Source organism: Ananas comosus, linkage group 5 (genome assembly GCF_001540865.1).
Source record: "Ananas comosus cultivar F153 linkage group 5, ASM154086v1, whole genome shotgun sequence".
In the NCBI taxonomy this organism is placed as follows: Eukaryota; Viridiplantae; Streptophyta; class Magnoliopsida; order Poales; family Bromeliaceae; genus Ananas; species Ananas comosus.
In genome coordinates, this window is record NC_033625.1 from 1,567,911 (window position 1) to 1,594,019 (window position 26,109).

General features: G+C 33.5%; 3 protein-coding genes across 9 annotated transcripts; 1 reads left to right on the top strand and 2 right to left on the bottom strand.

Annotated features, from left to right (window-relative positions):
• Positions 63-3,585, bottom strand: LOC109710481 (auxin-responsive protein IAA16-like). 2 transcript variants are annotated; one of them, XM_020233089.1, is made up of 7 exons: positions 3,176-3,585; positions 2,637-2,892; positions 2,063-2,252; positions 1,304-1,563; positions 908-1,055; positions 525-588; positions 63-394 (listed from the first exon to the last, which is right to left on the bottom strand). In XM_020233089.1, the coding sequence occupies exons 2-7, from the start codon at positions 2,881-2,883 to the stop codon at positions 353-355; spliced, it is 951 nt and encodes a 316-aa protein (XP_020088678.1). In that variant the 5' UTR covers positions 2,884-2,892; positions 3,176-3,585; the 3' UTR covers positions 63-352. The 2 variants fall into 2 exon arrangements, with proteins under 2 accessions (XP_020088678.1, XP_020088677.1); XM_020233088.1 differs by having other exon boundaries at positions 2,637-3,010.
• Positions 12,243-16,791, top strand: LOC109710882 (uncharacterized protein C3F10.06c). Of its 5 annotated transcripts, none has more exons than XM_020233675.1 (9): positions 12,565-12,682; positions 12,882-13,043; positions 13,279-13,434; positions 13,689-14,403; positions 15,182-15,285; positions 15,379-15,487; positions 15,587-15,646; positions 15,826-16,089; positions 16,235-16,791. In XM_020233675.1, exons 2-8 carry the CDS (start codon positions 12,996-12,998, stop codon positions 16,017-16,019), a joined length of 1,386 nt encoding a protein of 461 aa, XP_020089264.1. In that variant the 5' UTR covers positions 12,565-12,682; positions 12,882-12,995; the 3' UTR covers positions 16,020-16,089; positions 16,235-16,791. The 5 variants fall into 5 exon arrangements, with proteins under 5 accessions (XP_020089262.1, XP_020089261.1, XP_020089263.1 ...); XM_020233676.1 differs by having other exon boundaries at positions 12,590-12,682; positions 12,977-13,043; XM_020233672.1 differs by lacking the exon at positions 12,882-13,043 and having other exon boundaries at positions 12,245-12,682; positions 13,274-13,434.
• LOC109710977 (40S ribosomal protein S24-1-like) lies at positions 17,482-20,149 on the bottom strand. 2 transcript variants are annotated; one of them, XM_020233815.1, is made up of 6 exons: positions 20,020-20,141; positions 19,801-19,848; positions 19,668-19,709; positions 19,382-19,552; positions 18,271-18,357; positions 17,482-17,823 (listed from the first exon to the last, which is right to left on the bottom strand). In XM_020233815.1, exons 1-6 carry the CDS (start codon positions 20,044-20,046, stop codon positions 17,782-17,784), a joined length of 417 nt encoding a protein of 138 aa, XP_020089404.1. In that variant the 5' UTR covers positions 20,047-20,141; the 3' UTR covers positions 17,482-17,781. The 2 variants fall into 2 exon arrangements, with proteins under 2 accessions (XP_020089404.1, XP_020089405.1); XM_020233816.1 differs by lacking the exon at positions 19,801-19,848 and having other exon boundaries at positions 19,972-20,149.

Sequence of the window (26,109 nt, forward strand, 5' to 3'; positions counted from 1 at the left end):
CAAATCAAATATAGAGACGTACGCAGAAGCATGTCCAGCTACAGTAGCATAATTCCCAGAAATTTGAAACGGGTAACCCAAACTGAATTAGCTACACGGCAATCACAGGGTGCTCTAACATTTTAGGCCATCAGATACAAACATATATATTGTTGATTGGGCATTTAGACATAATCTAATATCCATTTGTGCGCACATATATCTCGAAAACTTTTATTTTTCTGAAACACCAGAAGAGCATATCACACAAGCCCACTAATTCAGAAAAGATCAAAAAAGAGAGGTGAATGATGCATCTGTCGCAAATGTTCAACACCATCGCTGAAGGCACCATTGTTTTCTGACTTGGGACTCAAGAGTCAGTTGCTGTTCTTTTCCTACTCACTGTTCTTAGCTGGAACAAACCGAACAAGATACAAGTCAATATAGCGAAACAAAAGATGATGTCTATTTGAAACAGTTGTTGTTAGCGACTGGATTTATGCGATGTACAATCCATAAAAGGCGAGAGGCGATTAACTTACAGAAGATGCGCAAAGGTCAGAGCTTTTCAACACACGCAACCTTTTTGCGGTTGAAATGAACATGCTGCGAGAATTATTGAAGGAAAAGATGACATGAATATATTGCACCTTTACATTGACGAGCATAGATTTTTTTTTCTGCAAATCACATTGTTGAGTGGACTTTGAAAAGAAGAACCAAAGATTGACATATTAATATATACATAAAAGGTTTCCTATTTCAAGCCTGCAGAGAAATTCGTTATTTAATATTCAAAATATGGAGAGAATTGTTGCGACGTTGCTTGTTATTTTGGAAGGTTTATGTCGTCGCACAAGTTTCTGAAAACTTGTAAATTCGAAAAGGGAAAGAAAAGGAGATACGATTGAGCAGGAAAACTCACTTCCATGGAACATCCCCAACCAACAACCTATCACCTTCATCATCCTCATACACGAGAGTATATTCACCGCTTCCATCTAGCAAACCGGTGATCGCCTGTTTTTCTTCGGCACTCTTTTGAGTTCCAGGAGCAAGAGGGTCCTTTTGAGCTGTGTTAAAGAACAGGAAAAGAGCAAAATACATAATATTATTGTTAGGGTTTATTACGAAGTCTAAATAACGAAAAGGAGCCTAAAATGAAAAAAAAATGTCTAGCTTGGGTAGCGACAAAGAATTAGGGCCGATTTTGTCAGTTGAGTGCACAGAGGAAAGTTGAATCGAGTAATCAAAGCTTATTATCTTTCTCTGAAGAATTCACTGTATCATTACAAATTCTAGTCGATATCGCATTGTATACCTGCAAGAAGGCCACGGAAGAGCTCATCAACCGCTAAAGAGAGTTTCTCGTAGCTATCATAGGCCTTCAAGTCTACTTTTCTGCCGATGGGGATGCCGTCCATGTTGATTTTTACAAATAAGCCCTTCTCCTTACTCTCGATCTTTGTAACAATCTTCGAGCTCTCATTTTGTGGCTCAGGGAACGGCTTAGAAGTGTACGCAATGTTCTTTCTGAAAGAGCGGATAGGAGGCCATCCGACGACAGGAGTGGTGGTAGTTCTGTGCAGAAAAACAAAGTTCCAAGTTAGATCACGCGGCAACAGAGAATAGGTTGCACGACAGTAAGTCGAAACAGTTCGATTTTTTTCACTGAAGACCATCTAACGCGCAGTATCACCTACCCAAAAATAAAATTCTGGCACAGTACTCTTGGCACAATTCGTTTACCATAAGATTCCTGCTTTGCCTAATTTACATGATGATTAATCACTGAAGCTATCTAAAACACATCGATAACCAAATAATCAAACTGCAGGAGCATATTTTCTACCAAAAAGCAAGTGCCCTGGAACCTAATTACAGTGAAATAGAAATATACATGACACTATGAGAAAAAGGGCATGAACAAAGCAATAAATGCCACTTTCTTGTAATAGAACCAGCAAATGGGAATTAAATAAACAGTAAGAATCATAGAGTGCAATAATAAGGCAAATATATATATATATATATATATATATATATATACAGTGACAGGTGAGGATTATGATTGCTACACCTTGTCTGAGAGCTATTATTATTGGCTACAGCTGAGTTCCCAGAAGCAGCTGCATGTGCTTCTGGAGGACCACACCCCTTTTTATCAAGGCTCTGCTGCTTCTCCCCACTCCCATTTGTCTTCTCTTTTGGCTCCTCCACCACCCCTGCTTTTGCCTGCAGCTGAAGAAGCCCTTGCTGTTGCCAAAAGCCTTTTCACAAACAAAAAGTGAAGTAAACAAAGGTTTCCTCCATGGAATGAAACAAAAGAGGGGGCTAAAATGCAGATACACCTTCAAACTAACCTTTTTTTTCAGCTATTTGATCAAACTGTAAGGTTAAATTTACCACTGCTTGGCTAAAATCAAAATAGATGCTAGTTGGGAGTTGAGGGGTGAAATGCAAAGAAAAGGCATAATATAATTCAATAATTCAGAGAGACCTGTTTGCAAATCACTTGTAGTTGACACAGTGTTCATACAATTTAAGCAAAGAAGAAAAGAAAAGGAAAGGCAAAAAGGAAGATCATAGAAGATAGAAACAAGAACCAAAATTCCAACAACAACTTAAACTTGTGAATATGAAAAATTTATTACCTTGTGAGTTGAGTTCAACTGAACCCAGAAACCCTCCATTGGATCCAACACAAAAATTAGAGATGTTGCTCTTAGCAACTTTGGAGAAGTGGCCACCATGAGACTCCACTGAGTGAGCTTGCTCTCTATCTCTCTCCTTCACTGTCGACCACTCTTCTCCACTTGGTAAACCAAGCCTCAGCTCCAGCTTCTTCTCCTCTACAGCTCCAACACAACTCTGCCCCCCACTGTTGCCTCTACTAACCATCCAATCCCCCTGATTTTGAATAAGATGAAGCAATTGAGGGCACCCATCTAAACCCTTCTTAAAACCTTCCTCCATTTCTACACTCTCTTTTTTAGGCACTTTGGACTCGAAAGGAGAGTAAACAAAACTAATATAGAAAAGAGATTAAAAAAAAGATAAGAAAACGGGAATAAATAAAAAAATGAGAGAAAAGGGGAGTAAGAATATTGAGAGTTACTCCAAAGCATATAACACATGAAAAAAAAAAAAAAAATCTGAAAAGGAAACAGAGAAAAGTGAGGAGCTTTTTCACCTGTGCCTCTACCAAAAGCTTGAGGGATCTCCCGAGACACTCAACACCAAGCCAAGGGCAGGGGATCGAAAACCCACATGGGAAAACGCCATTGTTGACCACTGGACACCTCAAAATGAGATCTTTGGAGGATCACGAAGGAGCAGAGGGTTCCCCTGCTTTTTATTGGCCTTCCCCTGCACTACTCTGTTTTTGTGTACTACCCTACTCTGCTCCTTCCCTCTCCCTCTCTCTCTCTCTCTCTCTAAAGAGGTAGAGAACGGAAAGCGTTTGGGAGTAGTGGGAGTACGAAAGAGATTCGACGAGAGAAAATGGTGCGGAAGAGGAAAATTAGAGCATCGCTCACGCAAGTGCTCCAACAGTGGGAGAAGATCGTGTGATATAGAGAAAGAGAGAGAGAGAGAGAGAGAGGGAGAGAGAGAAAGAGAAGGGTGGCTCTGTCACACATGCGCGCTTACCAAAGCTAAGTTTTTTTTTTTTTTAGAAAAATATAGCAACGTTATTCGTTTTGAAATTTTAATTTAGCAACATCATTAAAGATTAAAAAAATATTTTTTACACGAGAAAATAGTCACCCAAGCTAAGTATTGAGATGTACTCTCTGTTATATACCTAATGCCTCTCTCTCTCTCTCTCTCTCTCGTTTTTAAGGTGGTAATTAGGAAAGAGATATAACATTAAAAAATTTATATCGTTTTTAAGGTGGTACTTAGGAAAGGGATATAACATTAAAAAAATTTTATATACATTATTATCCTATAGATAACTATTCCTAAGACTAATTATGTATTTAGGCTTCCTTTGATTTTGTTTTTGGCAACAATCCATTACAATGAAGTATTTAATAATTAAAAAAGATTGATTTTTTTTTATATAGTAGATATATATTAGGGAAAAAAATGTTGAGGTTTCAAAATTAGTAGATATAATTTAATGCTTCTCAAAATTTAGAGAAGTGACATTTACCCATCACACGCAATCTATTCAAAAATTTAGATAATTATCGTAATATTTTAGCATTTAAACAAGAATAGATTTTTGATCGATGAATATAAAGTTTACACCCGTTAGATATACAGTAATACATATACCTCTAAAATTATCGATGTAATGCTTTTTTTTTCTAAAATGCATTATTCCAACCACGTTTCATCAACAATATTAAACACTACGTTGAGACCAAATAGATGTGTTTATTATCAATAATAGAGCATCAAAAAATTTAAAACTTTTATTGTAGCCAATTATATATATAATGTGATTTGAAGTTCAAAAGCAAAAATATTTTAATTCAGTAATTCTAAATTTGTTAAACTAAAAAACTATCAAAAATAATTCAAAACACAATTTTTTCTAATAGTATTTTTTTAGATAATACTTTGTCTGACAACAATATAGACTAAAGAATAACCAGAGAAGCTCTTAGGTATCATTTGGTTCGGGAATAAGCAAAAAGTGGGTATTCCAGGAATAGGTATAAATTGAGGTATAAGCAGGGATTAGATTAATTTTGCGTTTGGATGAAAATTGGGTTATTCCTGGGAATAAGAAAAATAACGTTTGGTTAGGTAAGATGGAATAAGATTTAAAGTGGGTAATTATAAATAAAAATTAATAATATTATCACTTTTTTATTTATATTAGAATTTAAATTTTTATATTTTATATTTATATTTTAAAATTTAAAATTTTAACTTTTAAATTTCAAATTTTGAAATTAAAATTTAAAATTTAAAATCTCAAATTTTAAATTCAAAATTTAAATTTTAAATTTCTAACTTTAAATTTAAGATCAAATTTAAATTTGAAAAAAAAAAAATTCAAATTTAAAATTTCAAAAATTTAAAATTTCAAAATTTAAATTTAAAATTTAAAATGTGGAATTTAAAATTATAAACTTTAATTTTGAGATTACAAATTTTAAATTTTAAATATAATTTATTATAATATTTTAAATTTTAAATTTATTTAAATTTTAAATTTTAATTTATTTTAATATTTAAATATAATTTATTATAAAATTTATTATAATATTTAAATATAAATAATATGTATTAATATAGCACAATTAATAATTTTATAATAAAAATAATGTATTATAATATATAATATATTATATTTATATAATTTAGTTTTAATTTATTTTATAATTTTAATTAAGTTTGAAATTAAGCATGGGAATAACACTATTCCACCAAAATGGTGGAATAGTAAAAAGCTTGCTATTCCGGAATAACCGGGAATAGCAAGCTTTGACCGGAATAAAATATTCCAGTAAAAATTGATCTCGTTTGGCGGAATAGCGGGGATAACTTTCGTTATCCCCGCTTATCCGTTATCCCCGCTTATCCCCCGAACCAAACGGGGCCTTAGAAGTTATATAAATCTCAAGAGCAACACTATTTATTCATCTAAAAGTGAGTATAAATTTCACATCCTGCTTTATAAAAAGTACTTTTTTTTTTGTCTTGTTTGTTTTTTTAACGTTACGACAAAAAAAAAAGGATGAATATACAATTTATACTTGTATAAATAGCACTTTTCAAATCTCAATCAGGAATGATTGACGCTTGAAACACAGCATATTTTTTATTTTATTTCTAACGAGACACTTTGATTTTCTTATTACCACATGAAGTCTCGTGTAGCGACTACTTACTATTGAGTACATAGAATATGATTCTCTTATTACCACATAAAGTTTCGTTTAGCGACTACTTACTATTCAGTACATAGAATGTGAATATGTGAACACGCACCAAATGTGAAGATGAGAAAAAGATGGTTTTAATCAATCAACACCACACCTTAGGGTGCAGTAAAGTGTGCATATTCTTCGGAGGAATTAAAACAAAGAGAAGTTGACATATGTCATCTATTATGGCTTCTGAAATAATTTTTTTGTTTCAGAGTAAAAATTGGATAAGATAAAATGTTTTGCAACAAGAAGTTATGTTTAAAATATACCAAATTTTATTTTGAAGAGTTTGCATCTATATACTAAAATAATTTAATACTTGTTTGATCTTGACTTTTTGAACTATATATTTTTCACTACGAGTAATACTTTGTCCGAACAAATAGTTTAAAAAACAACTTAGTCAAAAGCAAAATAAATATTTTGGCCTAATTAACTAGTATTTCATTGGTTTAACTTTATTTTTTAATTAAACTCTATCTTTCATGTCATAATTTTGATATTTTAACACACAAGAAAAAGATATAAATTTCATATTTTACTATCCAAATATTTAGACAATTTTCTATAGCCATATACAGAAAACATTATTAAAAAAAACAAGTATAATATAAAAATTATGTTTTAATTTTTTTTTAAGAAAATGCAAAGAAGAAAGCTGTCCACATATAAACCAAAAATATGTAACAGAAGTGGGCATGCGCAAAAAAGATTTGCGTGATCTTCAGTTTGCTACAGACAAGTGCATGCGCATCGTATGATCTTTTTGTTTTGTTTTGTTTTGTTTTGATTTTCACCTCCACCTCATCCTCAGCTCAGACACAAAAAAAAAAAAGAGCATAATTTGTATAAAAAATTTACGGATTTTAAATTTTTATAAAAATAAGTTTTTTTTTTTTATTTTGCAGATTCGGTTTATATTTTTAATAAGCTGATCAAAATACTCTTATATTTTTTTCTCTTATTTTTTTTATTCATCTTTTTCTCTCCGGTCATCCTCAAAATCTGCAAAATCTTCGTCGCTGTCGCCGTCACCATCCACGGCCATGTATTCCACTGCATCGTGATTTATGCCATATCTGAATCGGCGTCGACGAATTGTAAGAGTGGGGAGCGCAACGTTGACATCGGAGCGGTGGAATAGGAGGATAAAAAAGAAAAGATGAGAGGAAAAAAAGAGAAATAAACGCAATGAACAAAATTACGAAAATGCCACCTCTCCTTTCTATCATATGTTGGGCTCAGGTACAAAGTTTAACATTTTTGGTGGCAAAAGACTGGTGGTTAATATTCGAGATCCCGAATTTGAATTCTAGTTGATTCATATTTTCAGCTAAATTTATTTTTAAATAAAATAAGAAAAACGGATAGCATATTATCTATCTCTCTAAAAAAAAAAACATTCCCGGTGACAAAAGTGCCACGTGGTCACGTAATAAAGTTGTATGATATTAAAAGTTAAAGAAACAAAAATCAATGCACATTTTATGGGTAAATATTCTATGTGATCTTCCGCTATAAGAAGAATCGTTTTAGTTGCCAAAATGCTCATGACATTTAATTTCCATTTCTAAAAAATAGACTTACATATAAGATGCAGAATGTTTGCTTATGTTCACTTTATCGATTTAAATTTTAACAATTTTTAAAAAAATTAGAAAGTATAAAATGGTATGTTCGGAGAATCGTCCTGTTGTTTGCTCCAACTGTGGTTGAACCAAACGAGAGTTGGACCGTCCGATCAGAAGCAGGATACAATTAGTACAATTCAAGAATTTATTTCTAAATGAAATAAATGAAGCGAGTAGCGTGCTATCTATCTTTCTAAAAAAAAAAAAAAAGAAAAGACTCGATCTTTCTAAAAAAAAAAAAAGAAAAGAATTTAAATGCCGTAACATAAAATTCCAATGAATAGAAAGTAGTCATAAAATATGCTTATTACTCACACATTATGCTACAAAATATTTAGTTTTGTTGTACCATTATATTATAAACTGCTAATATTATATTTTTATTATTTTATATTTTATTATATGATTAATTTTAATAAGCTCTTTATTAAATATATTAAAAAACAAATAATTTCTATAAAGTTCATATTTTATATTTATTCCTATAAAGTTTAATGATATATATCATATTTTTTCGTTGGTTTGTTACTGTTAGAATACTATTTATTTTTTAATAAAAATAAGAAAAAGTTAATCACAAACAGTCAATCCAAAAGTCTCAACTATTATATAATTATACACGAAATATCCTCCTAAAAATCTCAAACGGTCATTTCTTTTTTTCTTACCATACAAATAAATACAGAGAGGTAAAAAAATTAATTTACCCATTCACTAATGAGGGTTACGTATTTTATTTATATTTAACTATATTTTCTAATAGATCTAATAGCACGGGCATATTTAAAATTGTTTAAAATTTTTATAGGAATAAATATAAAGTTAAATTTGCCAAAATATATATACTATTTGATATATTTACATAGAGCTGTACATAGTTAGCCCTTAAATTTCAGAAAAATTTCAAATACTATCTCTGTGGTTTCACACTTTTTTATTTTAATACTTTATAGTTTAAAGTTTGTCCATTTAGTACCCATAGTTTTATTTTTTTCTTTTGATTATTCTTTCTATTAATTTTTTTCGTTAAAATTAGGACAAATTAAAACTAAAATATACTAAAGTAAATATTCGATAAATCAAAATGGTATCTAAAGTTTTTGTTTATATTTAACGACATATTAACGGAGAAACGATTGACAAAAAAATAAATTAAATACTAAATTAATATACTTTAAAGTTAGAATACTAATACAGAAAATAACAAACCATCTTAAATTTTAATAAAACTATTTGTACCGCTTCGATAAATCAAGAATGGTATTTAAAATTTTTTATTTAACAAGAAAAAATAATTGATAAAGAAAATAAAAAATTAATAAATTAATATTATTATTATTCTTTCTACATTAAAGAGGGTTTGGGGGTCCATAGGGTGACACTGTCACCCCCCAACCCTTTTACTGTCCCTCTCTCTCTCTCTCTCTCTAATATTATAATTTTAATTTTTATATCAAAATTTAAAACTTTCATTTTATATTTTAAATTCTAAATTTCAATTTTAACTTATAATATTTATTTCCAATTTTGTAACTTCAAAATTTAAAATTTTAAATCTCTAAACTCTATGATTTAATTAATTTAATTTTATTAATAATACGCGTAATAAATTGCACAATAAAATCTAACATGATAGATTTAATTTAAATCACGTAAAATATTGTTGTATAAAAAATTACATAATTTTAAATTTCAAGTGAAAAATTTTAAAAATATAGTGTATATGTGTATATATATATATATATAATTAATTTTATTAAGCAATTTCTTCTACAAATTTATTTCCCTTCTATCTATTAATTTTTTAAAAATTATTTTGATAGATTTATCTCTTTATAAAATAAAGTGATGTATAAATTACTTGCACATATACCAATTTTAATAATTTTTATTTAAATAGATTTAACTATTACATCAATTAATAATTAGACTTACAAAACTATATAAAAATATTAAAAAAATAAAATTTATTATCAAAATATTTTTAGATCCGCAGCATCGCGCGGGTATTTCACTAGTTATACTTTAAACTAGAGAAAGTAACAAATCATCTTAAATTTTAATAAAACCATTTGTACCGCGACGTGGGAGCGCGTGCATCTCTGTTCGTCCAATGAATTGGAGCCACGTGGGTGGTCCTCCTGGCTTTTTCGTTGGTGGGGCACACCAAATCGTACGCGTGGACGGCTCGTGACCCGGGTAACCCCTTCCTCCCTCCTGAAAACGAAAAATTCTAGAATACAGCGGGTATATTAATGGCGCAACCTAATAAATTAACAAAATTTTTTTTTATAGATATATATATTCTATTATTAATATAAAAAAAAATTTTATTATATTTTTATTTAAAAAATATATAATTAATTTATTATTAATGGAGTGGTGCAAATATAATAATATATAATTCCTCCCTACAAACACGCTTTAAAAGAGAAAAATAAAAACAAAACAAAACAAAACAAGTAGCACGCTCTTTGAGGCATTTGTTTCTTCGGGTCTACCGCGGTATCATTGCGTTTGCGGCCGCAGAGATTTTGTAATCTCACGATATAACATAATATATTATATTATATTATATTATATATATATATATATATATATATATTGATTGATGACGTAAAACGTGTCACCTCAAGCTAATCTGGACCGTCCAATTGAAGCACGGGCATCTAAGCATTACATTATCTCCTGCAAAAGTCATAAGATCACAATCCTTTATCCCAAAATTATTTAGTTCCTAGTATTTATTTTTTTTTCATTTTTAGTAATAAAAAATAAAAAATAATAAAATACTAAAAAACGATTATAAATTTTTTAATATATTAAATTATTTTAAAGTCGTGAGTTTAAGTTCTACTAAATCTCTAATATTATTTAAATATTTTTATCATTTATTACTAACTACTAAGCCTATCTTATGAGTCTATCNAATTTTGTACTAAGCCTATCTTATGAGTCTATCAAAAAATCTGAAACTCAGAATCAGAAATGACGAAACACTTGTGATATTTAAAATTTTTTTAAAAATAATAATTATTTAATATAATTTAATAATAATTATTATATGATTAAAATTTATTTTAACTTATATACGTGTTTAATCTCTCTTCTTCCCTTAGTACAAAATTATGATAAAAATCATCACCAAAAAACATGCAAGTATATGCATCTCGGACTACAGTTTTCGCTAAAATTTTATAATATTGGAATAAAAAATTAAAAGTATTTCTAAGTTCTTTTAAAATTTCAAAGTATAGAAGTAGAAGCCTTTAAACACTTCAACCATTGTCCCGCGTAAAGTGAAGTACATCATCACAAGTGTTGGAACCCCTTAAATTGAACAAATTCATCAACTTGCATTATTAATTTAATTATCCAATCTAAGTTTTGTTTCAATCCAATTATCCAACCTAATTTTTGTTAAATATAAAAAATACTTAAATATCGTTCTCTACTAGTTTAAATTTTTACAGCATAATAATTATTTCACATGGTATCAGAATAGAATGTTTTGAGTTCAAATCAATACCAAACTCCTAGTATTATTAACTTTCTTTTACAAAAATTTTATGAATGATGAAGATTATATATATATATTTAAAATGAGGGCACTTTCTGCAATCTTTCTTTAACTCCAAAGTAAAGCTGGGCCCAGAAAAACACTTTCTGCAATTATGCTGCTGCAGAAAATGGTCCATGGATAATTTCACCTGGACACCCCTTTCAGAAATTAAGAGCATCTACAACTTGAAACAGTACCCTGAAAAAAATGGTTCATATATCATCATGAATTAATTAATAGAGATCTCCTCATCCATGATGAGCACCAAATGGAGGAGATCGATTACTACTTTTGATAGTTTTGTTGTTGCACACTTCCACTATGATGAGTCTCGGCGCGCGGCGTCGCCATCTTGTTGCATGGGCCACACCATTAAACTATCAATCAATCAATCAATCAACTTAAAAATATGAGGAGAAGCTTTTTCTGGGTTAATTAAGGTTCATTGTGGTTCGAGAAGGGGAAAATGAAGAGAGAATGTGTTTGAAGGATGATTATTATCATATATATATGTTTTACATAGATTGTGGCACAATGTACAAATTATAGTAGACGGAAAAAAAAAAAGAAAAAAAGAAAAAAGGAAAACAACATGCGGATAAAATAAATTGTCGTGGTATATGGCAAACTTTGCTATTTCAGTTTATTGGTTTTGTTATCAAACAAAATTTATAAACTGTGAAACAATCGTTGTACAAATTTTATATTTCATACGAATTAGAGTTTGTAAACAGTTCATGGAACCAGTATTATTATTTTGAGGCAATTAATATATCCCCCAAACATATAGATATTTATTATAAAAAGACCAAGCTAGAATCAGATGTCCCCACCAAGAACCCAAAAAAAAAATAAATGAAAAAGAAAAAGCCAAGTTGGAATTGCGCTAAAGTGCGGCCTAAAAATAAAACCGGCCCAACTTGGAGAGTAGTATGTTGGCTAGACCCGGGTCACAAGTCTAATAGTGGACGGCCCATTTAGATACTCGAGCCGGGGCTACTAGGAAAAGAACTTACCTGGTTCTTTTGTAACGTGGTGAACTGAGTCCAGATGAAAACTTCCCTAAATGCACACGTGGATTGTTACTTGCTTGACACGTGGGGATCTTGTCCATATACCGTAGAGAAGTGTACGAGTGTACGACAATTCCGCATATACTTTCGGTGCGTATTTCCGCACTGTGTATTTTTTAATCCTCGTCTCCGCCTCCGCCACCTCCGAACCCTAATTCCTTCCTCCTCCTCCGACCTCTTCCCCGTACCTCCCCTCGTCGATCGCCATGGCGCCTCTGCCACATCGTTCTCGGCGCGAGGTGGAGGCGGCGGCGGCGGCGGAGGAGGAGGAGGCTCGCATGAGCATCTACAGGGCGTCGCGGAGCATAAAGAGGCGGGAGAACTCGCTCTACAACGCGCTCCGCTCCATCTACGAGGACTCCGTCTTCGTCGCCGAGATCGCGGGGCTGTGGCCCCAGCTCCCCCTCGTCGCCAACCTCCGATGCGGGCTCTGGTACTCCCCGCGCTTCCACTCCACCTGCTACTTCAAGTCTACCGATGGCCACACCAACAACTGCTCCTTTAGCACCTCGCGCCTCAACCTCCACGTCGCCCACCTCGCCGGTAATCCCCACTCTCGTGAAAAATTAGGGTTTTTGGAATTGATGCAGGATTGAAACATCTGTTGGATTAGCGGTGTTATGGGTAAAAATTGCACCTTGGTCACTGATGTAGTCAAAATGTTTCACTGAGGCCACCGAGCATTACTCGTTACATCAGATTCTGTTTAATTCTCGTAATAGAGGGATGTTGTGTTGTGCAGGTTGATTCAGTTACCACACCATCATCTTAATTCAACTACCGCATCATTTTCTGAAAATGATGTTACTATTATATCACAAAGTCTTTATGCGGCAGGACATCTGATTTAGCTGCAATGTCATTAGCATGTCGCCACTTGGATGACATGGAGATGATGCAGCAGGTGAATCAGGTTCCACATCTTTGCTATTTTACAAATGCTAAATGGAGTTTGATAGAGCGTTCAGATTGAAATAAAACTTGAAGTTTAACTACTAAATTGCAAGAAATTGAAGTTTATCAACCTAAGCGATACCGTACCGTCAGTAACTGACGTGTATTTATCCTTGAGGTGTTTGTTGGAGAATTTTGGGTGATTAGAATTTGTTTAATTGTTTCTGCGTTCTTTGCTAGGGCAGAGAGGAGGGTGTATAATAGTAGATTCGACAAGAAAAGGGAAGCGGTTTCCTGATAGCATGTCAAAGACGATTCCGATTTGGGCATGCGTCTTGAATCGGGCGATCAAGGATCTTTTGCAGACGATGGTTAGAGATAGCGAAAGGGATGGTGAGCTGGTAAGCATTGGTTACGGCTGAAGTGGATTCATAAATTCCAAACAAAACATTCTAGAGTTTGCTTAGTACATTTCATAGGGTGTGATACTTTTATAGTGAGCAAGATAGATTAGCTTGGAATACGATATGCAATTTACTAAACTTAATCGCTGAGTGTCTCTCCTAATTCTGTTTCTCAAAAAAAAAAGTCACAAATTGATTCTTCTTATACACATGTTCTTTATTTTGTTTTGCTGGCAATCTTCTCTCTGCAGTTAAACATTTCATCTAATGAAGGTGCAGAAATGATGCCCACCTCTGCAAATTGGGATAGCTCGTTACATCTTCCTTTATGGGTTCCTGATACTGAGAAAGCCGCCATAGAGGGACGCCTTGAAGATTGGACAAAACAATTTAAAGCTTGTGGAGCTGATATTGGTTCTCTTGCATCAATTTTAAGAAAACCTCTACAGCCATTATGGATTTCTCAAAGGACTCTTATCTGGTTAAATGAAGTCCCTGATTATAATTCTTGGGATTTTACTCCAATAATCCTAGTCTCAGCATCTGCACCTGATGGAATAACTGAGCAGAGAACATCATCAGAGTACAGCTGGCATTATATTTCTGGAGCAGGGGACGACGAAGAGAGCTGGGCGCGTGGTTTATCTCCTAAATTGTTTTGGGAGCACGCATTTGATCTAATTGATGCAGGGCCCGAACTTTGCAACCGCCTAGTCGCTGACATTGTTGAAAAAGAAAGGGTTTATCGTTCACAGAGGATTGAATATTTTCCACAGGTTACAGTAAAGCCTTCAGAGTTGTTGATGAGCAGTGATAATCCTTGTTTTGATGGGGAACCTGTTATGGAGTCTAAGATCATGAACACTGATCTTTGTGTCAATCCTTTGAAAGTCTCTCCTCCTATTGAGAAGCAATCTATTTTCTGGCTTGGTTCTACTAATCTTGCGGTGGCTTCTACTTTACATGGTAACTGATTTTTGCATTTTGCTTCTTTTTTATCCTTCTGAAAATCAGGTTTCTTATTTCTTTAGGTCTTTAGATATATAGGAAAGATGGCTTGGGCATGCTTATTGTCTGCTAGGGCACACCCATTTACTGTTATGGAATTCTAAATTTCTTTTAATGCTTCGAAGTTAGCTAAAGGGAAAGTTGTTGTCAAAAAGGGGTATCTGATATATTTTTACAGAACCCTTATATTGGCTAAAAGTGAAATTAGCAAGGGAAAGCTTGTAGTGTAACTTCAGAAGCCATTCGAGTAGCGTCAATTTTTGGCTAATGAAGCTCAAGGGTACAATAATCCAAAATCTTCTCTGCACACAGAAGAGCATTTTGCTAGGCATACTGTCATTGTAGATTATCCCAGCAACCTAGATTTACTTTTGCATCATTTCTTGTCAAAACTAAAAGCCTGTGTGGAGACTCCAATTATACCTTCATTGTTTTATATGGATATCATGTTTGCATATGAGTATGTATTCATATACAGATTGCTATACACTTGCTGGTAAATCTTTTGCAAATTGTTGAAACAACCCAATGATATTCCATTTTGTTCGTTTTGACCTATCGGTCTAGAACTATCTAGAAACTAAAATCTACAATCAAGAGATATTTTATTCAGGCATTAGGCTGAGGCATGTAATATTTGGTGATTCTCTTGTTCGCATTATCTTTATTCGTGAATAAAAGACTTGGTTCATTTTCGGGTTATCAACTTATTAAAAAAGTCTTTTTCCCCCTGCAGTTCCAGATGCATTGGGTGTTGTTGACTGTGTATTGAATTGCGACGCCAACTCAACAGCGTTGTGTATTCCATCATCGGTTTCTTACCTGCATCTACCTATATTGGTGAGTGGAAAGAAATGTATATAGTATATTTACCTAGAGGACCCTTTGGACTGTACATCTTATTATTTATCCCTTTTTTTTTTTTTTTTGCAGAGCTCAAAGTTGGATAGATTCTCGGTAATTAACAACCTGCCTTTGGCAATTGACTTCTCAAAGTCAAATCTAATCAGAGGGAAGAAGATATTAGTATGTTGTCATACCGGTGAGCTTTAATGCTTTACATACCAACAATGGAAAAAAGAAAAACTGAATCATTTTTTATTTTGATAATAATAATCTGTTTTTCTTTCTCTGATTGCAGGAGAAGATATCAGCATATGTGTGAGTCTTGCTATTTTGGCTTTTTTGTTTGATGAAAGAGGTATTGCAGCTTTTCTCATGAATGCCTGCATAGTGCAATGCAGAACCATATGCTGGAATTCATAGTCAAAAGATATCATGATTTACTTTTCCTTGATGATTATCAATTTGCACGAGCATGGATAGAAAACAGAAAAGATAATGTAATAACTTATATTAGTCTTATTAATTTACTTTCAGGATCCTTTGATGGCGGCAAGTCCTTTGTGGGCAAAAATATAACAAAATGGGAGATGAGGAGGCAGCTTGTATTTATCTGTAAGTTTGCAGTAAATGCACGCCCATCTAGGGGAAATCTGAAGCAAGTTTTTGGTTTTCTTAGTAGAGAAAGAGAGAGATTGGTTAATTTGGAGCCTGATGTTCATGCCGCTTAGATTGTGTGCTGTCCGTCCTCTTATGTTGCAAACTGCTGTCGAAGGGACGCTGCTTTTCTTTTGTCTCAGAGTAAGTTTCCTGCAGTTAGATAGACTGAAAAAGTAACTTAAATTATTCATAATATAGTCAAGACTTCCTGAAAATTGTCAGACACTTCTATTTTCTAGTAGGTTTCTGGGTATTTTCTCTTACTAAACCCCATTTGCATTTTCAGCTGCGGAGGGGTGGGTACGCAATACACACTAGTCGTGCCGGTGTGGCGAAAAGAGGGCAGTGGATGGAAACATATATATTCCATGCAACTCAGTGTCGCGACATAGAGAAGTTGCATATATCAAAGCTAGAATGTTATCAATAGCGAAGGAATAGTATTTACTATTTATTTTTTAACCTTTGAATGCCTAGGATTCAGCAAAGATATGTGGAATAGTATTTGATTTAAAGACTATAAAATTGATAGTGAAATAGTATTATCAACTATTGGCAAGTAGCATAGTGACTCCATATATTGCTTCAACAAGACAATCTCCCGCAAATTTGGGTACTCATCACCGTAGGAATTAGCAGCACTTGGAACCAGCCTTAAAATGGACGAAGACAGATTAACTAGATTCCCGACTCTTTATGTAATTTATGCCAGTTTTGCAAGAAACGAGTGATCGAGTTGTAGATTGTTATTCCATAAATTGTGATGTACTTGCATCTAATTAATGTGGGATGTAATTTTGTGACCATTTGATGTGGGAACAGTCACGGCCGAGAGCGATGTTATCTGTGTCTGTTCGTTCCTAGCTGTGTTTGGATAATTTTATCGTTCCAACGAAAGTGAAAGTCCATATGTTCTGCATTGATTACGCTTTCAGTAGTGTCCCCATATTAAGGTTGTTTTCAGTAGTGTCTCCATATTAAGGCTGTCTTAGATGTATTACATATACTCGCATTGGTTACGCATTTGGTAGTGTCTGCATATTAAGGTTGTCTCAGGTCTATTACGTAGAACTAGGCTTGAATAATATTAATAGCACTTAGGTCACTGGTGCTATTAAATTTTTGATCCTTGGATGAAGAGATACGTGGTGAGAACGATAATGGCTCCTTAGGTTTGAGTGGATGGTTGATAAAAGTATAATCGAAGTGATGGCTCCTTAGGTTTGAGTGGATGGTTGATAAAAGTATAATCGAAGTGATGAAAGTGCTTGGTACTATTAATAGCATTGTAGTTAGACTTCCATTAAATGTTCTCGTGAGTTAAATAATTCCATATTAAGTTTGTTCATCTTTAAGGAGTAGTTTATGATGATCGAACGAAAACAAGATTTTGTGAGAGCATACAGTTTAAATCTGCATATGCACCGGTAATATTTACATCTGCATGCTGCAAGTTAAAACACAAGCAAGCACTGGCACTGAATTTGCAATTTATTTTTGCATCTAGTAGAGAGAATTTGAGCCTACTGTTCATTAGGAAAAGGATCCGATATCACTGAATTGACACTCAAACAGAATCCAATCAGCAAACATAGAATGCCGTCTAGGTAGAAAATAGACCACACAACCAGATAACTTGACGAAAATTTGTCCTTAACAAAAGGATCAAAATAAACTCAGAACAAAATGATTATCAAATGCAAATCCCGGAGTACAAAATCATCTTGGACTCTTTAAAACCATATAAGAACTAATCACTAATTTTTCGAAGCAACGTCTCAAAACTCTAAATAGATAGCAAACAGTAAGGGGCAATGAGAGTAACAACTTCGCTCATTTCTTCTTTCCTTGCTTGGCAGCATCTCCAGCCTTTGTCTGGAACACAAGATGAAGAAATTCGTTGTCAGCAATTTCACATGAAAGAGAAAAAAGTTTCAAGAGGAAAAAAAACCACCCCTGAACAGATTACCACGCAACCTTCGGAAAGTTAACAAGTAAATTATATAAAATTTTTAATTGGACTCGAATTCTCCTAATTTTCTTTTAACAATCTTCCATTACATGATAATCAAGTAACAGAGAATAATCCTAAAATCATCCAGCATTCGAAGAAAGCATTATTTGGGCCATTTGGCTCCCATGCAATTGAAGATTGTTATAATAAAAGGGGCTAAAAGGTGGCGAATTGCAATTAAGCGTCAGGACGGTCTGGCATATTTTTCCCGAGTTCAGTTAGTCTTGCATATTTTTCCCAGAGTTCAGTTATTATTGTTGGTAAATTAAGCCTCACAAATTTAAAGTCAGAAAGGAGTGGCAACTCACCTTCTTTACTCCACGGATCTTCTTTGCCCTATTCTTCCTTTCCTTCATTTGCTTCCTTGACTTTTCAACCTTGGTTGCAAGTCCATTCTGAAAAAATAAAAAAAGAACAAACAAGTGAACAACACATCAGGGTCCCAGCATATTAGTCCCATAATGTGGACAAACATTATCTCGTGAAGAAGTCCACATATTAAGTGAATTACATAGGCATGTTTCATAACCATGTCGCAACAAATATTTAAGCTACAGGAACCAACGTCTTTGCTAAATTCAACTTTACTGCCAACCAAAGAAAACAAGAGTCAGAGCAATTGTAATGAATCGGCTCATAACCAGACCACAATGCCTCGGTCATATAAGCTGAAAATATGTACAACCCTCATCTTCATTACAAGCATTCGTCCGGTGCAATGTTTCTCCTAATATATGACAACCTTGCTTCTCTTGATGGAGCCTATGATATCATTGTTGGTCACTTTTCTGGACAACAAAACCCGGGCACCAAAATCAAACAACCTGAACAAACAATAACCTACTGGGAATTGGCTTCTCTAGCTAGAAACAAAGATGAACTTGATAGTTACTTCAAAGTTGGAGGGTCACCTTTCTCAAATATCACATTCCAAAAATTCTGCTCATATCACCGTTATGCACTAGTTAGAGTAAGACGGTAGTCGTGAGTCATGCATGAAGAGCATTTGTGAACTACCAACAAAGTTCAAGTTTTCATTAAGAAATATGGACGTCGGAAAAGGCAAATTCCCTTATTTTTCTGTGTTGAAGACGCAACTTAAAATGACACTGCTGCGAGCAGTCAGTAGAGGAAAAGGCAAAACCAAAAATCAACAAATTAGTAATGAACTGAATCTGAGCATCTACTGCATGATAAAAATATTATGCGCGATAACACTACGCATATAGATCAATACGATGGTTAGATGAGAATAACACATACAGTAATATTACAAAAAAAAAAAAAACAAAAAAGAATACTGCACAAGTACTGGGTAGGCATACAAGTAAATAACAATGAACATATCTAGATCCAAAAATGAGTGCAAACTAATAAAATTTAAGTAAGATGCAAAGAAGATTTGGGATGTTTTTATACCCTAATGAGCCGATACTTGGGCTCATACTTCTTCGCGGCGTCGACAGAATCATAGATGAGGCCGAATCCGGTCGATTTCCCCCCTCCAAAGTGCGTCCGGAACTTGAACACGAAGATGGAGTTCGGATCCTTCACCTCGTAGAGCTTCCCCAGCTTCTCCTTCAACTCCGCCTACACCGATTCCATCAAATCCCACAACAACAAACCAGAAAAACAAAGCTCTCAGCATGAAAAAAAGGGAAGAGAAGAAACTAGGGTTTTAGCAATCGAATCGGAAATCCATTACCTTGGAGACGTTCGCCCTTCCAGGGTGGAGAACATCGATGACCTAGAGAACACGTTACAGTCAGATCAGAGAACTAGGGTTTTAGGAACCGAGATAGAACTAGGGAAAGGGGATTAGGGCATTGTGGCCTCACGAATTGCTTCCTGGAGAGGAGGCGATTGGTCATGAACTTCCTGGTACGNTCGCCCTTCCAGGGTGGAGAACATCGATGACCTAGAGAACACGTTACAGTCAGATCAGAGAACTAGGGTTTTAGGAACCGAGATAGAACTAGGGAAAGAGGATTAGAGTTTTGCAAGCTTACGAATTGCTTCCGGGAGAGGAGGCGATTGGTCATGAACTTGCGAGTACGGATCGTGACCGCCTTCGTATCCGCCATTGTTGATCTCCTCGTTCGCTTCGGAGCAGAGAAGCTCTGGGCGGCGGAGAGGACGAACAGTTCAGAGGGATGAAGAAGAGAAAAGGAGGATGAACGCCGCGGCGAGTATTACTATTTATATGGAAACCCTAGAATGCGGTGTGAGGCTTATATAAACTAGCTTCTGTGTGGAGAATGAATAATTAGTGGGTAAAATCAGCCCAGTTGATCCGGCTTTTACCCGGCCCATGTTAGTTTATTGGGCCGGACCCGGCCTGGTTTGATGACCCAGCCCGGCATAATATTGGACTAGGCTTGAACCCAAAATTTCTCGTCCTTTGTCTTGTCCTGTCCTGAAGTGCCTTTTTGATTTGTGCAGGCTTGCGATGAATACTAGGGCCATGTTTGGATATCAAAATAAATAATTCGATGATAATTTATCTAATATGAAGATTTTCTTCTGCGACTAATATTTAGGAATGTTTTAATTATTTTGCTTCTTATAATGTCGTTACATCTGTAGCTTAGTATAATAGTATATTTCCTCTACATAATAACTTATCTCACGTCGAAAAAATCAAATATGATAATTATTTTAGACATTTAATCACACTTCTTATTTTCTAAACATAAAGTACTTCTTTAGTAAATAAAATGAATATACGGAATATAATGTTCATGAATGGCGACATATCACCTAAACATCACATGGGTGAACTTGCTTTTCACAGTGTTTTTCAACAATGTATATATAGTTTCATAGGAGCCGTTAAACTTTGTGTACTACTTGCTTTAGCAACATGTACACTTCAAATTAAGTGTCCCTTTCTATATACCATGGCCCGCTCTTCTTCTAGAATCTCTCTTAAATGATGCGTGATATTTTGAATGGCATATATATATATATATATATAGTCAATATTCATTTTCAATAATTTCCCCCTTTCCTTGTCACGAGTAGCCACTAAAATTTGGGGAAGAGAACAAATTTAATATTTCTACCACCTACCAAAATTTGACTATTTCATACCACCTACGTGTTAGAGGTAGATGCTAAGGTAAAATCTGATACAATATACTTGTTCTTTTACTAATCTTGTACAATTTTGAGAAATGGTATTTTATACACTCAATTAGAAGGTGTGCATCGGACGAGTGGGTAAATTCAATGTAAGATTTACACAAAATTTAAAAATGCTTCCAACATCGTTTTCTTGTGTATTATAAGATTACGGTAGCAACCATCGTGAGAGACGCATGTGGAAGCATACTCAAAATTTTTGTGCCGTCTATTATATTGCTATGATCATAGGGTCAATAAATTATCAACTTTAATTCTTTTTTATTATTTTTGACATTGTAAGTGGACAATTCAAAAACTTTATCAGGAAAAAAAAAGTAAAAGCATCATCAGTTTTGGTTCTTATAAAAAGATATGCTTTATAATTAGATCGTTATTTCGTGCAAGAAACATTAAATACGTCATGCGGTGATCAGTGAAATTATCGAGTTTAAAATTTTCATATTACTTTCCACGGCGTAAAATATCAAATCAAAAACTCTATCCTAGAATAAAAAAACAAAGGCATTATCAGTTTCGTTCCTGATAATCACATATACAGTAAAATCCTAGTCCAAACTTATAAGATCTTCGAAAAAGAAATCTAAAAACAACGACATGTTTGATGTTCAAGTTAAGAGTTTGGAATGGCGCGACACTTGTTGCCAACAAAAGGAGATGATGCAACGAAACGAGACTTGTTCAGTTGGACGAAGAAGAGTGTTTTGACTTTCGAGGATCATTCCCTCCTCCACCACCCACAAAAAGAAAAAAGAAAAAAAAGAAAAAAAAAATTGCCTCTAAATTTTGGCGCCTCATTCAGAAAATGTCCACGTGTTCATATAGCACTCTTGTATTGCATAATAATATCTGTATACCGTGCTGTCACGAACTAAGTGATTGTTCTAAGTCCTTGACAGTGCACCCGCTTATCCATTCTTCATTATTTTCAAAATCTTATCTCTACCATCTGATATTTTAATAAGGAAATAGTCATGGGATGTTCGAAATTGACATTTGGATTGTTATAGTCTTAACCTTTCATTTCTTGCGTGCTTACTTCAAACTTTCATCCTTATGTAAACTTTGAATTTGTGTTTATTTATAAATGACTAAATTATTATTTTCTCGAATAAAGAAGTTGATTCAGAAACAATGATCATGGGAGACATGGGTTCACATGGGTTCGCTTTTCGTGTCTCTTCCCATCAGCTCACTAACTTTTAGGTGTTGGTATAGGCGAAGTTGTCATTTGAATTATTGTGAACTATCTAAGGACTAAAACAAGCTGGTGTTGGTGACATATATTCAACGGACGAGAACTCTTAGTTTGGGGTGTACAAGGTCAATACACAAATAATCTGTTCGGTTCAACGGAAGAAATTAAACACTTGATGTTTTACAAGGTCAAGATACAAAGTAACTATATTCTGCAGATAAATCCAAAAGAAGAGAATAGAAAATTAGACAACACCCCTCTACTATAGATAAATTTCAAATTGGCTCCTCAAATTTGACATCTCTCTAACTGATGCTTTGAATTGAGTAACTTTGTTAGCTAAATTGGGGGGTTCTTTTGTAAAGCTGGACGGTAACTTTAATTTTTAAAAACTTTTTGGAAGTGAACTACAAATGGATCAATGTTTAGATAGTTTTGAACCTTTTTTTTTCTAGAAGAAAAGTACATGGGATTTTGAAAGGTTCGTAAAAGGATTGATGCTTCCATTAGGCAACAAAACCAACTATAAATCTCATCCAACTTTTAAACTATATAACCGACGGCTAATAGTTTGATAATTGATACGTAAGATTTTAAATTCGAAGTCTAATTATTTTAAATTTTTATCCGAGTTCGTTTCGAAAAAGTGAATGGAGTGAAAAACATATTAACTTTCTCTCTCTCTCAAAACATAAAACATTTAAACTACATTAATGATGGCATCAAAATATGAAGCAGAATTTGTCCATTCAACCAAAACCAAATACCCCAACATGTGGCAAGTACAAAATATGAAGCAGAATTTGTCCATTCAACATATTAAAAAAAGGACAAACATCTTCTGCCCATCTGTCCTTTCAACCAAAACCAGCATGAGTCATTACTTTGGAAAGTTCCTAACCTAATAAGAATCTGGTGGCAGGTCTTGACTTTGTGTGTAGACACTCAACTTCCTCTGAAATAGTAGCACATCCTTAGCCTTTTTTCCACCAACCCCTGATTAGAAACCTCACTATTTTGAAGAAAGAGCTGAAGAGTAGGGAGAATACTAAAGTCCAATTTTGTGTTGACAATTTCATGAGTGGGAACATAATCTAAATTGGGTGAAAAGATCAGATATTGTATTTTTGGTGTGGATGCATTTGTATGGTTTATTCCAAATAATTACTCCAGATTAAAAGCTAATTGCTGCATATTTGGAAGGTTGATCTAGCATTGAATGCATCAGGTACTTTTTTTTTTTAGAGAGAAAGGTAGTATGCTACCTGCTTCTTTCATTAAAGAAATGAATTAAACTACAAGAGTGAGGTAGAGGAACCTCCGAACGATACCAAAATAATAATAAAAATAAAAAATAAAAAATAAAAAATGAAGAAGAAGAAAACATTTAAAAAAATATATTTAAATTCCTTTAAATTTTGGGGCAAGGATACGCTCGTTTAAACATGCTGTTCTCCTCCCACTGAAGCTTCAAACGTCTGCATCAGGTGCTTTAGCTTTGCTTTTGGAATGGTGTCTTTGATTGAAGAGTACAAAGCAAATAAGAATTATACTAGTGGTACATTCAAAATGGGTGTAAAACAATAATTAACAACAATAAATACTAAGAAAGAAACTTTAATTTCATGGTTTCACGCATATAATTTTATTATTGTTTCACCGGAAAAAAAAAATCTATTGTCAAATTGTATAGCGAAGTAATTTTTCTTGAAAACTGCAAAACGGTACTCTATTTAGCGGCATGTATTTACGGTCAAACCAAAATAAAACAATATGATAATTAAGTATAATTTTTTATATCTCAAAATGTCAAAGTGAAAAATACACAAAATTATAGGATAGTTAAGTGTAGTTTTTTTTCCATAGAGTGGCAAAGTAAAAATATGTTAAATTTTAGTAGGTAAATTAAAGCTTGTCCAAAAAAAAAAGCTTATGTACTATAATGCATTTGCAGCTTATTATCATATTATTTAGAGTTTAGTATACCAGCCACTTTATGTAAAGAATTATCGCATTTAAAGATATCAAAGTATCTAAAGTTGGCAAAAGAATCTTTTGAATAAAAACGTGTTACATTATACTATTATTTCTTTTTATTTTATTTTTTGTGTGACACTTTGATCTTTTTTGTTTCCTCTTTTTGTTTTCTCTTTTTCTTTGGTTCAAAGACCAGCTGCTTCACATATATAACCAAATTTATTTCTTTAATCAATGAAACAGACAGTTTGCTATCTTTCTCTATATATAGAGAGAGAGAGAGAACTAGGCTGAAATACTATTGATAGCAAAAGACCTTTTTTGCTATCAAATTTTTAATCTTTGGATGAGAAATTATAGGATTAGAATAATATTAGTCCCTTATAATTGAGTGGTCCCCACTGGATTATAATATTTAATCTAATGGTTAGACATGATGAAATGAATTGATCCAAATGCTAAAAATTAATTTGATAGCAAATAAAGTTTTTTGCTATGAATAGTATTTTAGCTCAACTCTCTCTATATATATATTCCTATTTCTCTCTCCACAAAAAAAAACATCATACTCCTATTATCTAAATATTTTATTGTCACCCCCCAAACACTTATCTTTCCATATTTTGCTTCGACTTCTTCTCCTCCAACATCACCTACCTTTCCAACCTCGAATCTCTTCTTTCATCATTTTCACGTTCTCGCTTTCTGTATTTTAAATTAGTGCATAGTTGAGGGTGTCTTCATTTATATCTCCTTACCTCGAAATATAATCTATATGACCTAAAAATATTTTATATTATCTTAAAAAAAGTTATTATTTATGACGATTATGCATTATTCATTAAGGGAGTGTGAAAACTGTGGAAATCCCAGTGCGATTTTAAAATTTTAAAGTGATTTCAAATTTTGTTAGAAGATCATAAGATATATATCCGTAAATACAAATACATTATCCAATCTGGTCCAACATACATAAATGCATTTTTGTATCTACCTTAGTTACTCTCATTTATTTCGCAATCATATTTAATATATGTGCATTGCACATGATTAAAGCCTAAGCGACTAGATATATCATATATGGTAAGAAAAATACAGGTTTCTATACTTTGGTAACATTATGAAAAACTATTTTTTGATAGTAATTACTAGATAGTAATTACTATACTCTCCTTTTAATTAGGCCCTCGTAAAGAGTGCCTCCAGTTTAATTTACAATCCCGCCTAAGATTCTAGAAACAAAGTGTACCTCATTCAATAACTTAATCCCATATATGTGCACCTCTTTTTATTTTTATCATTTTGAATCGAACATATACATAGATCGTTATCGAATATTACAAATTAATAAAATAAGCTATCAATCGTTCTAACGCAAGTGACAAAGAACTTAATAGTTTGTACTCGAGATCCTAAATTCAAATCTAGTTATTTCACATTTTCAGTTAAATTTATATATATTTTTTAAATACTATATATCTTTCTCTAAAAAAAATAAAATAAAATAAAATAAAATAAAACACCTTTGAAAAGATTCTAGCTAGAAACAGTCAAATTAATAAACAACTTACTTTACCTATATATTTACATAAATAAAATATATCCTAACGTACGTAGATATGTAACTCATATTACGGAGCCAATCCCCTAACACGCCGCGAACCGAGCCAACACAAACAGGACTCACACCTAACACCCCGGACCCGATCAGCTTTAAAAGTCGCGCGAGCGCACCACCAAACCCGCGCATGGGACGAGTCGACCGTGTCGGCACACACTCTCCCCCACCTTTCCCCGCTTGTATATATACGAAGCTCATCGCAAACCC